The following is a 14,816-nucleotide window of genomic DNA, read 5'->3' on the forward strand; positions in this document are numbered from 1 at the left end:
TTGACCCAGCAACCCGAAATTGACCCGAAAGTGACACGAAAACTCATATTTGACCCGAGAACCCGAGATTGACCCGATTTTGACCCGAAAAATAGCAATTTTAAGTCAACTTCGGGTCATTCGTGTCGGGTCGGGTTGAATCGGGTCGGGTGAACCCGACCCGCTGACCCGAATTGACACCCCTAACTCTGAGGAGCCAAGTTTGGCTTGCCTTTGAGTTGACGAGCCAAGCTCCAGTTAGCCCTAAGTTTTGCTCGACTCCACTTGCTTACACTCATGATCAAGTTGATCATTTTAGCACTCATTTATTTACAATTGACAAGTTTTGGGATTTAATATTTAAAAATTTAGTATAATTTAATTTTTAGTTTAATCAATTTTAGAAGGAAATCAAATGAATAATAAAAAAAATCAAAGAATGCCAAAATTAAATTACATGAACCTATTATTTAATAGGGGAATATCTGTATGATCATTAAAAAAAGGGGTGACTTTAGTCAAGCTTAAGTTCAGAATTGGCATTAATGGTGTAAGCGAGTCAAGTTGACTCATGAGCTAGCTCGTTTTATAAAATCATTATTTTTGACAATGCGCACAATCTTGCGTCTGAGCCTACGCCGACGACTGACCAGTCAACGCAAGGTGAAGTCTTCCCTCCAACTAGCTTCTTAGCCCACGTGCTCCAGCTTACACGCACCCAAATTACACCCAACATCACACCCAATATTTTGTCAGCATTTTTAGTATTTTTTATCTTTTGAAATATAAAAAATTGAAAATTTCTTGCTTTTAATTATCAATATAAAATTATAAATATATATTCATAAATTTAATATTTAATTAATAACAATAATAAAAAAATCACAACGAAATTCTTTCACCAAATAGAAATGAACCCACGCCATTACGATTTCTAAAGCTTTTTTGTTCTGTGCTTACGCAGTGTCTCCGTTGAGCCGCCACTTCATTTTCTCTCTTTATAGGAGTGTGGATTCTCTTCTGTCGCCGGCGAATTGAGGCGGCAGAGAAGAACGCAGGCCGCCATGAGAGAGGGGCGACTGAAACCTAAGCTGAAGCTTGCGCTCCCGGCGCAGGAGGCCTCTATTAAGAAATTCTTGTACCCGTTCTCATCCTTCTCTAAGGAGTTTGGTTCTGTGTTTGCTCAGGGTTCTGATTGGTTTGTCACTTTTGCGCATGGGTGCAGGACGGAGAGCGGAACGTTCAGGCATGAGGATTTACTGGTTAATAAGGATGGACTTCGGATTGTGTCTCATAGCGAGGAGGGCGAGGTATTCTTGGTCTGTTTTATGTTGTTTTATCCGGTTAAGTGGGGGTTATAAGCCTGAAGTCGTTTTGGGTATGGAGTTTCTCTGGCTTTTAGCCATTGATTGGGGCACTGGGTGCATTTTCTGTGTTTGATAATAGGCGCTGGTGGAAAATTTGGGTTGGGTGGGTTGATTACTGGTCTTTTTCATGCCTTGAAACCCCAGAGCAGGATAAGATTTGGCAGTGTTAGATATGATAGAATTTGAAGCATTGAATATTTCTTCTCTTTGGCAATTTTTTAATTTCTTTTAAATTAATTAAGTTTTTGTCCTACACAGAGTTCAGCAGCTTATTTTTTTCGGTTATATATTTTCAAAATCTTTGTAGAGCTGGTATGAACTGCGAAGTTCGTGTAATTTCTTTTCTGTTCTATTTGTATGGATGGAGCTAGACTAATAGTTTACGATGTGGCTTACCTTTTAGTTTATTAATTAGAAAGGAAATTCGTTTATAAATTTGGATGCAGGCTTTGCTTCAATATTTGAAGTAAGATGAAGGAGAATGAGATATATAGTCGGTATTGAAATGCTATACTAAGTACCATCTGCTTGTAGACTCAACGAGAAGCTATAAGTTCCAAATGTAAGGAAATGTAATTTTTCATGTAATTAAATACAAATAACGCATGTAATTTTGCTGATAGGGATTCAAATGGAAAACATTAAAGTGACTGTTGAGAGCCTTGAAGTCATGACAATTAAAATTCTTTTTTTTTTTATAAGTTTAACTGTTTAAGCTTATGTACCATGGTTACTTCCTTTTATATATGGCGTCAGAGGTGAGCTTGGGGATAATATCTAATATGGTATTAATGTGATGCTGAAGACTATAAAACATGTTTTTCAAGAATTCAATATATCAGCTAGGTGGACATTTGATGTTATGTAATTAACATGTATTTGAAAAGGAATAGTTACGCAGCTCTCCTTGATTTGTTTGTTGGGAGTTTGGCTCCCAACTAAGAGGTCATGGGTTTGAGTCTCGCATATGTGTTGGTGTTTTTGAAAAAAAAAAGAAAAAAAAGACAAGTTTGCATGACAGAGCGTTGGCCAATAGTTTGTGATGAAAGAGATTGAATATGGTTAAATGATTATTGTACACCCATATTTGCTTAGCTCACATTGATTGATTTATCATTAGTCAAAACTAGATCCAACCAATTGTTGATTTTGAACAGCTTAAAACACCTTTAACTCGCCAAATTTGAAGGTTCTAAGGGGCATAAGCTGCCCAGAATTGAATTTCATAAGCCACCCATGAGCAAGACCTTATTCGGATCATGACACTTAGCTATTGAACTCGCTCCTCTCACCAAGTCACCCACTTATCAAAGCTATTCCCCGAAGAAGTTGGCTACTCATCCGGAGTACTCGTATGCCGACTAAAATTCAGCAAGGAGGACTTAGTAAGGATGGTTATCCTCAATTTGAAAGTCACCCAAAGTTCCCACCTAGCAGACAACTAGTTTTAGACTTGATAGGTATACAACTAGTTACATTGAGTCCATTTTTATATACTTTCTTTATAATTTTATCATGTACGTAGCCGATTATGTAATGTTGATCTTGGCCATTACCTATAAATAGGGGTTCACAAGCCATACGCAAGCTTATAAAAAAATCTAGTACATGAAATTTAGGATGATTCCCCATACATTTGGTCCTACCTTTACCTCACTAAAATTTTTAAAAGATTTTCTTAGACGTTCTCTGCTAGAGTTGTCTCTTAGCTCGGTTTAACTCACCCTCTTTATTTTAGAGGTCAATCAAGTCACTGATATATAGGAAATATGGATGCTCGAAGATTCCATGATCATCATGATAAAATTATGATTGATCAAATATGTCGTATGGATCTAAGTGTTGGGTGATAAATAAGTCATTGATAGCCAATTTTATTATGGTTGAAAGTAGAATATTAAGAAAGATGTGTAGTAAATATGAGAATGCTAAATAGTAAAATGATTATATTAGGTAGACTATGAGAATAACACCTACTTAAAATAAGATAGATGAGAATAAACTTAATTTTTGTTGCCATGCACAAAGGAGGAAAGCAAATACACCCACAAAAAGGTTAGATAAAGTTAGTTTGGGGAGATTAGAAGGTAAAAAGGGTAGAGTAAAAGTAATGTGGATAGAAGTTGTGTAAATAGATTTGATAGAATAAATTTAACACATTAAGTAGCACTTTATATGAATTAATGGGGAACGAAAATTCTTAAAACAGACCCAAAATAATCATGATAACTTTAATGATAAAATGATTAATAAAAGCCTAGAACATACGAGTGAAAAAAGAGAGAATAGAGTATGTATGGAGTCCGAATGTGAGGTATTTGTTTGGGCTTAATGTTAATAAATGGTTAAAGGTCCCATTAAACTGGTAGTTTTGATGAAGGGTTAAGAAAATCATATTGCAACATGGTGACTCTTGATTTAATTTAAAAAAAAAAAATTAGGGTGGAAATTTGGTTGACGTTTATGGTTAATCTGTTCAATATGTTCTTTTTATATATGATTTTTTAATGACAATGGTCTGTTTCATTGGCTTTTTATTTTATTTAAATTGTTTGGCAATCATAAATATTATGTTAGTTTGTGTGGAATCAGATTGTATCGATCAATCAGGTTATATTGTTATCTCAGACCTCAAGTCAATTTCTCGTGCTCGCTGGGGGTTACAGGGGGGGGGGGGGTCCTCCCCCTGCTTGGGTTTGGGTGCTTTGCACCCTTTTTTTTCTTTTATACAACGTTCTGGTGCTGCAAAATTTTTTTTGGGAGAAATGACAGAGAGCGGAGTTCCACAAAGCTGTCAGGCAGATTGGAGGCAGATCATTGAGCATCTCAACACTCCAAATTGGCGTCAGAACACTTCGAGGCGGATTGAATATTTTTTCTTTCTCGTTTTTCTCAAGGGTGGCGTCCCTTGGTGGTATATACATGTTTTTCCCTTTTGTTTAGTTTATGTGAATGGTGTAAGAGAAGAGAAGTAAGGAGAGAGTGATAGAGAAGAGAGATATGCACTTATTTCACCCAATTTTCATAATAGGTTTCTTGGTTTGGTGCGACTTGGTGATTTTTTTCATATTTCGGATTTTTCCACATTAAATCCTTGTATCCTTTTCTTTCTTCTGCAATATATTTTTTTTTATTTGTTTTGGTGAGTGGTTTACTTTCACATCCCCAACATATTATAGTAATTTTTTATTATGGTTAATGCAGAATGCAGAAACGTGCATCCTTTGAACAGTCTGCCAATGATTTCTTTGAAGTAGCACTTCCAGATCAATGTTTTTATGCTTTTTCTATATATCTTTAGTTATCCCTATGTAATCTGTGTTCTTTGCTTTCTCCACTTTAGCACATACATTTAAATTTTTTTCTTTTAAAAAAAAAATTCAGGTGCATCTTATTAGACCATTGGACAATCAGTTGGCATTAGCTGACATGGACATAGTTAAAGTGATTGGGAATGGTAGTGCTGGAATAGTACAATTGGTTCGACATAAGTGGACTGGCCAGTTTTTTGCTCTTAAGGTATGCAGCAGTGTTATGATTTGTTACACTTAACTGTTCTTAAATTTTTCTGCATTTTTTATTTCATTATTTACCTTTTATGTCCATTTCTGTGTATTGGGTTTTGTTTGTTTGTCTTTTGTTCTTTGTGTTCTATTGTTCTCATTGAACAACACTTTTAAATGGCTTTCTTGCCCTCTTGTTTCTATACTCCATTGAATTGCAGTTTTCATTTGTTATGCTTATGGGACTTTTGTTTTTTTAATTAAAGTTGCCTTGTTATCAAAATTTCCGCTAGCTCGAAGTTGCAAGTCAACTTCTACCTTTTTTGACTGAGTAGTAGTGTCGCACCCTATTTCACATATTGGATTTTCAAATTTTTGGGTGAGCAAATTGCAATTAATTAGAACCATATGATTTGCAAATTGCATACACCATGATACCTTATATCAAGCAACCATTATAAGCATCTCCACCACCAATTAAAAAAAAAAGATATTTGACTTAATCTTATTGTAATTGTAAATTCATTTGTTGCTTGACTTAATCCTATTGTAATTGTAAGTTCTTTGGTTGCTCCACAATTACTTATAATTCTAATCAATATCCCATAATTTTAACAACTAAAATGCCCCTTAGATGCAAACCAATAAGCTATGATACACAATAAACTTCTCTATATACTTTCTCATTATCAATTAAAATCATATGAAGATTCTTCACTATCAATGTTTTTTTTTTTCATTATCTTAGTAAAAAAGCCATCATCATAGTGGATCTTCTTTACAATAATTCAAATCGACTCTTTAATACTACTTGATTTTTTTATCTGTCTATTTTCAATTATCCTTTCCCACAAACTTCATTATGTGCCTCATAAATTTGATTTTCCTACAAGTAAGATATGATTCCCTCTATAAGTTTGATTCCCCTAACTTCGTATGACTATTAGGTCCATTCCTTTACAATGAGGATTTGATTTCTTATTTAAGTTTTATTTAGCTTGATTTTTTTAGCGAATTCCTTAGAAAATTATTGTTATTATTTATTCCATGTTATTATATTTGGCCGAAAGGTTTATAACATTGACTTATCTGTGTAGATTATACAAATGAACATCCAAGAGAAAGTACGCAAGCAGATTGCCCAGGAGTTGAAGATTAACTTGTCATCACAGAGTCCGTACGTTGTGGTGTGTTACCAATCTTTTTATGACAATGGTGCTATATCAATAGTCTTGGAATACATGGATGGTGGCTCTCTGTCAGACTTTCTAAGGAAAGTTGGATCGATTCCTGAGCCATATTTGGCAGCAATCTGTAGTCAGGCTAGTATTCAATTGACTTTTTCCTTGTTAGTATTGAATTTTCAGCTGAAAGCTCACTCTTCATTCATTCAGGTACTTCGAGGATTAATATTTCTCCATCATGAAAAGCATATTATTCATAGGGACTTGAAGCCATCAAACATACTTATCAATCACAGAGGGGAAGTAAAGATATCTGACTTCGGTGTGAGTGCTGTTTTGGCAAGTTCTTCAGGTCTAAGAGATACCTTTACTGGGACTTACAACTACATGTCTGTGAGTTCAAGCTTGAATCTGTTTCTTTTTATATTAAGAAATAACTTGATTTCTACCTGCTTCATTATCAATGTTCTTTCTATAAACTATTATTCTTGTATTATATTACTTGTCAATCATAAAGCTTGGGATTAATATTAAAATATTATCTCCTTTGCTAGCCAGAAAGAATCAGTGGAGAGAAGCATGGTTATCCAAGCGACATATGGAGCTTGGGTTTAGTTATGCTTGAGTGTGCAACAGGTCAATTTCCCTATCCGCCAGTTGACAGTTTCTATGAGATTCTTGAAGCTGTTGTCGATAAGCCAGCTCCGTTTGCCCCTCCAGACCAATTTTCTGAAGAGTTCTGCTCATTTATTTCCACATGGTGAGTATGTGTTTACTCCTGAACGAGACTAGCTTGTTTGGCATTTCAGAAAGTCTATCTGGCTTTTCAAATTACTCTACTTGTTTTTGTTGCTTTTTTTTTTTTGAAAGGGCGTTATCTTCATCTATTTTTGTGTAGTTTGAGCTTATTTTGCATGCATATTACTTTTTTTATTTTCCACCATATAAAGGTTTTGATTTCATTTTTTCAGCTGATTTGGAGTTGCATATGCATTTGTTATATTAAACTTTCATACAGTTTCAGCTGATTTTTATCTTTTCAAGGATTTGATGGTAGGAATTTAACAGCATACGGAGAAATAGCATTAAAAAATTTAGTATTTTTTTAAAGTATGACTAATTTCTATTATTTTTCGTAAGCTTTGACTAAATCTGCCTCGTGTTGTCCATCTTTGGGCTATTTTTATGTTAAAGTAAACAACAGTACGGGGCTAACGTGCATCTCAACTAGGTAAACATCATGCAAAATATAGTTGCAATCATTTTTGTAGACTGGCATTTTTTACTTTTCTTTTCGGTCCAGATAAAATGTGAGTAATATAATCCCTTAACTAGAATTTTATCTTATGAGTTGTTCACTAATTTAATGATGAATGCCCCTTTCCTTTCAAGTATTGGGTAGCACCGTAGCAAACAAGTCTCTAATAGCTAAATTTAGCATGTTGGAAATTAAAGTGTCAAGATAGATGTTGTGTAATAAAAAAGATAGATATGTGACAAAATTAAAAAGGGCAAGTGGAAGAATGATTATATTAGAGGAATGGTTAAATTATCATCTATTGAATACGCGTTATTTGAAAATAGACTTAATTGATTTGGACATGGATACTGAAATATACATTTAGATAAAATTAGCGTAAAATTATTGGGGAAAAAAGGGTTGAACTTATGGAGATATAGCTAGAAGTTCAAAAACGTTTGCAAAAAAAAAGTTTTAGCGCATCTTTCAACACTCCAAAAACCAATAAATTGTAGCTCTTAAGCTTCCACACGAGGCATGGAGAGCACTTAAGAGTGCATAGGGCTCCCTATTAAAAGATGATTCTAAGCTTCAGAAAGAGTTATGAAGTGCGGGTGCTAGAGAATAGGCTCCCATGGTTATTGAAAATGAATGATACAAGAGCAATTGTATTCTAAGACTGATTGCAGATCTAAAACACTCGTTCACAAGTACTTCATGTTGTTGTGGGACTAGCTAAAGTTGGTTCTAATGGAGCTTCACATGGATTGTGAGAGTAGAGCAAGATTTGACTCCATTGGCCAACGGGGGAGTAATTGGACCACAAGGATACTTTTTGAGGGAGCTTAGACAAAGAATTTGCGAATGTACTTACACTAATAAAAATTAGCAGATATTTTGTTGCTGATATTTTACTGTGGATCATTAGCCATAAGTCTTCAACCTTATTGATAGAAAATTTGTGAAGGTTACTAAGAACTTGGGTTTGATGTTAGCTCTCCGGCCTATTAATCTGATGCACATTGGAAGTAAAAACAGCAAATAAAAGAGGAGAACAACGTAGGAATAAAGGTAGGGCTGATTTTCCTTTTTCTCCAATAATAAAGCAAGATACAATTGATCTACTCATCTACTATTTGAGAGATAGATTAGCTCTTCCACAAACCCTAGACACCGCTAGGAACAAACAACAAGTACTAGGAAAATAAACTCAGCAATATCATAAACTAAACCCTAGACAACTCCCCCTTAAAGTCTTAGAACACAATAATATAAATAGAACCTTTCTAATCAGCATAAACATAATTTAGAAATTTTTTCTAAATAATTAGGCTCTTCCTAATTAGGTTGAACATAATTTAAGAAACATTCATAATCAATTAAACCCTTCCTAAACAACATAAACACAATTAGGAAATTTTTCTAAACAATTCTCCCTTAATTAGGAACCTTCCTAAATAGCTTCCCCTTGATTCCTCTGCCTTATATAATGAATAATAGTTCCCTAGGCCAAACAAGGTGCCCCCCCCAGCCCGGCGTATCAATATTCCCCTCCCAAAGAACCATCTTGTCCTCAAGGTGGAATGAAGGAAATTGTTGCTGAAGAATATTTTTCTAGTGCTTCCTCTTATCAATTAATTCTAAGAGGGTAGCCGAAAATGTGTTTGTGCTCCCAGGATCTAGATAGCGTTCAAAATTCTATTTATATTCCCTCACAAAATCAACATGCTTATTCACAACATTTGCAGAGAAACAAGCCCAACAAAGTGATGCATTACCAACACCAAGAAGCTGCTCCTCAGGGAGAGTAATGAATCTCGAGCCTATTTTCGATAGCAATGCCTCAAGTTCATTGGCCAAGTTTGGGTGCTTGTTCTTGAGAGCTTCCATTATGCCCTTTTGCAACATCCAATGTACTAGCAGTAGAAACAACCCAACCAAGTGCAGCATTACACCTAAATGAAAGTTGGTTGTTTTCTTGAGCATCTGCAGCTTGTGGAGGTTGTTGGATGAGTATAAAGTAAATTCAAGTGAATATTTTTTTGTTTGATATAAAATAAATGCTGTGTAAAGTTCAAAGATTGTGGCGACCAACAGTGTTCTACGACGGTAGTGCTGTCCAGCGGCCAGCTATGGTGGTGTCCCGTTGAGGTTTGCGGTGGTGGTGTCTAGTGGAGGGTGGCTGCGGCATCTGACGACGAATAGAGGTGGTGGTGGCTGGCTGCGTGTGCCAGCGGCGCTGGCTTGCTGTGGGTGGTGGCGGTGGCTGCCAGTGTGGCCGGCGGGAGCGGCGCTGGCTGGCTGTGAGTGGTGGCGGTGGTTGCCAGTGTGGCCGGCGGGTGGGTGGTTGAGGTTGGTGGCGGTCAAGCAAGTTTGCTTGCGGTGTAAGTGGTTCTCGCTCAAAACTGTGCTAATTTAGTTTACCTCAAAAATGAACTAGAATGTTTTACAGTATATTTACTTTATATTCCTTTTTCATCTAATCAAACACCAATATTTTCAAAATCTCTGCACTTGGAATACTTTATACTCATTTTACTTTCAACCAAATAGCCCCTTAAAGTAAAATGAATGCAATGTAAATTAAAATTATGGTGGTGGTTGGCGACGATGGTGGTTGGGGGCGTTAGCAGGCGGCAATGGTGACAGCTGGCAGAAATGGTCAATAATCAAAACAGGCAGATGGCGGTGGCGGTGCTTAGTTGATCAAATGAGGGTGGTGGCCAGGAATGGTGGTTTTGGCTGACGTCGGCTGATAGCGATGCCTCGTAGTGGCGGATTGTGGCGCCCGACGGCAAGTTATGGATGGAGGTGGCTGTGGCGGCAACTGACAACGACGACCAATGGAGGTGGTCGGCGACAAGGTAGCTTGCTTGCATTGAAAAGAAATTCGCTCAAAATTGACCAAGTTTACAATTCATCAAAAATAAATTGAGTTAAAAAGGAATTCACTGGAATTTTATAGTACATTCCTTTTCATCCAACTAAACACCAATATTTTCAAAACATCTAAAATATTTTACACATACTTTACTTCAAACCAAACAACCCCTTAATATTTTTCGATAAGTGTAAACTTTTATATTTTCATCTGCGTGTCATTGGAATTGTGCTCTATGTATATTTTCTAAATTGAAGTTTTTTCATCTTCAATTCTATTTCTGCTGAAGTGGCACTGAAATCAATGTGCTTGATTCTCTTGTGTCTTAACTAAATGAAGAGTACATCGACTATCACTAAAAAATGTTGAACTATTTTGGTTCAAATGTAAGTCCTCAACTGTGCCTCCTAACTGAATAGATTCTTCTATGGCTTCAAAAAAAGTATAATATACTCCACCTTTGTAGTATATAAAGTAATTGTAAAAGCTAAAGACAAGCCTTCAAACTAATGCCACATCTAGAGAGACTAAGGACATACCTAATTTGATATATTCTCCTATCAGGATCATCATATACCTAAATAAAAAAATCCCACGACATTGTAATAAGATTTGTTCTCTTATATATATCAAATGATAATCTATAGTGGCTTCAAAATACCTCAAAATTCATTTCATTGCCCCTAATGAGCTCAAGCAATCCTATCCATTTACTTACAACACTACGTGCATGTCAAATGTCCAAACGTGGCCATTCCACACATGATGTTTCTAGTTGCAGTAGCATAAGACACTCTAGTCATATACTAGTGTTCTTGTAACTAAGGAGAGTAACCTATTGACTGTAATATCCAAAATTTCAGGTAAAAATGTTAAAATTCTCATAATAGTTTTGAGCTTTTATTTTTTTCTTAAAATAATAATAATAATTTTTAAATCACTGCTAATTTAATTACTATGAAAGTATTTAACATTTACTGTAATGAGATTTAATTATAAGTATTTTTTAATTGGAATAACTTTAATACTAATTATTAGTATGTACTGTTAGTTAATAAAAATGTTAGCCCTAAAGCAATTTTAATATATTAATTAATGGTGTTTCATACTCCATTACAGCACTAAGGTTATATTAATTAATATTCCGTTTCCCTCTGTCAGCCACTAAATTGAGTTTGCATTGGTTGATCACAATCAAATGGCATGGAAAGAATTTTCCCTATTTCCTATTATCTGAACCGTGGCTTATAAGGACTGAAATGACGTGATATAGAGCAGTTATTCTAGAGATTTTTATTCCTTATCCGCTCTGTCACGCAAGCCCTTTCTCTATTCTAATTTCACGGAAGCCAACAGAGGGAGTGAATTCGACGCAGTGTTGTATATGTAATGGGCGGCACAGTGGAATTTTTCTAAAGGATCCGTAAGCATGCAGGCAGCTTAGTGATTTGGAGTGATAAGTATGTGTAGTGAGCAGCACTGTGCAGTAAAGCAAAGTTCGGCACAGTGTAACATAGGAGTTTGGTTGTGCAGGAAAAGGTGGGTAAGGAAAAAAAAATATTGAGACTGTTTGGCATTGGAGTAAGAAGCAAAGGAAAGCACTGTGGGGTGTTACATTGACAAACAAAAATGACTAGCTTGTGAAGAAGTGACAATTTATAGTCTGCAAGACAAATATTTCTTATACCTTTTTACTACATCTTTTTGTGTTATAAATTAAATAGTTATTTCCTATTATCTGAACCGTGGCTTATAAGGACTGAAATGACGTGACATAGAGCAGTTATTCTAGAGATTTTTAGTTGGATGAAAAAGCAAAGTGAATTGGAGTGATAAGTATGTATAGTGAGCAGCACTGTGCAGTAAAGCAAAGTTCGGCACAGTGTAACATAGGAGTTTGGTTGTGCAGGAAAAGGTGGGTAAGGAAAAAAAAAGTACTGAGACTGTTTGGCATTGGAGTAAGAAGCAAAGGAACGTACTGTGGGGTGTTACATTGACAAACAAAAATGACCAGCTTGTGAAGAAGTGACAATTTATAGTCTGCAAGACAAATATTTCTTATACCTTTTTACTACATCTTTTTGTGTTATAAATTAAATAGTTATCTTTGCATTTTTTATTATCTCTGTCCCTACAATCTTATTGCACCATGATCAATCCTGTCAAATGTTGCACTCAAATTAACTTTCAATTTCTATATTTGTGTTATCTCTCTATTTGCAATCATTAACATACCCGATCACATATGCAAAGATTCATCTATAAACTGCTTATAATACTCATAACTGTCAAATAGGTTTCTCTTAAACTTATGAATGGTATGAAATGATCTAACTTCTTGTAACACTAGTTAGGAGATTGTTTCAGATCATATAGAAAATTCTTCAATAGGCACACCAAATCTTCTTTTCCTATAGCTTTAAATCATGATAGTTATTGTATGAGAATGTATTCATCTAAATCATCATGTAGAAAAAATTATCTTCAAGTCCAAAGTATTCTGATGCGAAGTAGATGCAGAACTTGAAAAAAAGCTCAACTGAATATTCAATTTCAGCAAAACAGAAGTTGGTAGTAAGTAAACGATGTAAAAGAACACTTAAGAACATTTTTTTATTGGATTGTATATGAAGGAAAAGACAAGACAACTCCCTCTTAAATAGTCCTAGAACACAATAACATAATTAAAACATTCATAAACAATTTAAACATAATTTAGAAAATCTTGCTAAACAATTAAGCATAATTTAGAAAACCTTCTTAAACAATTAAATATAATTTAGAAAACCTTCCTAAACAAATTAATATATTTTAGGAAGTCTTATGTATTCTAGAAAGTATTAAAAAATATTCAATTAGAAAGCATTAAAAATGACTTTTTTTTTAATTAGATTTAAATAAGAACTTAACTCTTAGGTTATGTGCATAACGAAGAAAAAAATTCAGGTAGCCAATTCCACATATTCTACTTGCCATAACGCAACATTCATGACTTTTGCACAATTCACGGCTCTATGGGATGTTACTCAAACCTTCAATAGGATCCATTAAACAAATTGCACCTAGCAAGCCACGGCCCATCTGATGATCTACTAGCACATTTATGGCCCATTAGGAATCCAACAACATGCTAGTCTCATTCCAACAGAAATGTCCCAATTAGTCACAACAAAGAATTCCAACTTCACAGCCTGATTTAGGCTTCGTTTGAGACGGTTTTTTTACTGCTTCCTAAAACAGCTTTTTAGTACAAAAGTTTTAATATTTGTACTAAAAAGCTATTTTAAAAAGCAATAAGAAAGTTGTCCCAAACGAAACTTTAGGTGTGTTGGTTCCTTGGTTCAGTCGTTGATTCTCTCTGGTTTGCCATTTCATTTTTTTTTTATTTGCTCCTTTGTATGTCACCTTTAAAACTGGTTTTGATGGACTTTTCGTGCTGAATTGTTACCGATAGCCGTTTTATCATTCTCACTGATTTCATTTATTATTGCAGTGTACAGAAGAAGCCCGAGAACAGACAATCTGCACAGTTGTTACTGGTATGTTAACTGTATCCCATTCATCTTCTATCATCCTTCTATTTCTCTGTTCTTAAAGGTCATTGAGCTGCTACTTTTTTCATATTTTGTTCAGAAACACCCTTTCCTGATCAAGTATGACGGTTCGACCATTGATCTTGCTTCGTATTTCACCAGTGCTGCTGCTCCTTTAGCTACCTTCGGCGACCAGATATGATTGCTTCATTTTTTGGCGTTAGATTTCTTTCTTAGAGACTACCATGGATTTCATATCATCAAATGCGCCAAAAGCATGCCACACAAAACAGAAGTAGCTTTTGGTTGAGCACAGTTGCTTGCTTTTTTTTGGAGGGATTATTACATGCGGAGTCCGAATGCATAGAATCTTTCGGTTTTGTGATTGTGAACGGTAAAAGTTCAGTGGTGAACAGTAAATGCACTTTATTGTTCACAGTCACAAAACCGAATGTTTCTCTATGTCCGAACTCCGCACATAATAATCTCTACTTTTTTTTACTGCAATTCTTGGGTTCTTCTACACTGTATCTGTATGCGATCGAGAGATGCTAAGCCTGGAGAGTCATTGCAGTGATTCTATGTATGGATTGGGAGGCTGAAATAATGGTGTAAGATAACAAATTTAAGGTTTTTGAGATGTAAGAAATGTTATAGATGTGATAAAGGCTTCGTTTGGGACAGCTTTTTTGTTGCTTTCTAAAACAACTTCCAGTATAAAAAATTCATGAATTAGAAAATTTATACTAGAATCGTTTTAAAAAACAGTACGAAAACTGTCCCAAACGAAATCAAAGTCTCTGTTTTATCTGAAGAATTGTTACTTCTCTCAGATGTATAATATTGCTTTTAACTTTTTTTTTTTTAATGGTATGGAAAAGCATATTGACCATTTGTAAACAATGTTGGTTGGCGTTCTGTATTGTTTTCAGGTTTTGTACAGTAATTTGATCATCCTAATTATATGTAATTAGCAGATGGGTATCTTGGTGGTGGCTCCTAGCCTTCTCTGAATTCCTTAAGCATTATTAGAGGTGTCAATATTTGACATGACTCAAAAATCCGACCCGAAACGGGTCGGGTTTGGGTTCAACATTTCGACCCGTTTCAAAAATCGGGTCGGGTTCGG

At 35.2% G+C, this 14,816-nt stretch overlaps 1 protein-coding gene across 2 annotated transcripts; it reads left to right on the plus strand.

Moving 5' to 3' along the window:
• Positions 1 to 897: 897 nt before the first annotated feature.
• LOC110111309 (mitogen-activated protein kinase kinase 2) lies at positions 898 to 14,605 on the plus strand. 2 transcript variants are annotated; one of them, XM_020843117.2, is made up of 8 exons: positions 898 to 1,117; positions 1,205 to 1,289; positions 4,731 to 4,865; positions 5,947 to 6,171; positions 6,244 to 6,426; positions 6,588 to 6,793; positions 13,648 to 13,693; positions 13,788 to 14,605. In XM_020843117.2, exons 1-8 carry the CDS (start codon positions 1,044 to 1,046, stop codon positions 13,887 to 13,889), a joined length of 1,056 nt encoding a protein of 351 aa, XP_020698776.1. In that variant the 5' UTR covers positions 898 to 1,043; the 3' UTR covers positions 13,890 to 14,605. The 2 variants fall into 2 exon arrangements, with proteins under 2 accessions (XP_020698776.1, XP_028551490.1); XM_028695657.1 differs by lacking the exon at positions 898 to 1,117 and adding an exon at positions 4,551 to 4,618.
• The last annotated feature ends 211 nt before the right edge of the window (positions 14,606 to 14,816 follow it).

This window comes from Dendrobium catenatum, unplaced genomic scaffold (genome assembly GCF_001605985.2).
Source record: "Dendrobium catenatum unplaced genomic scaffold, ASM160598v2 fragScaff_scaffold_665, whole genome shotgun sequence".
Classification (NCBI taxonomy): Eukaryota; Viridiplantae; Streptophyta; class Magnoliopsida; order Asparagales; family Orchidaceae; genus Dendrobium; species Dendrobium catenatum.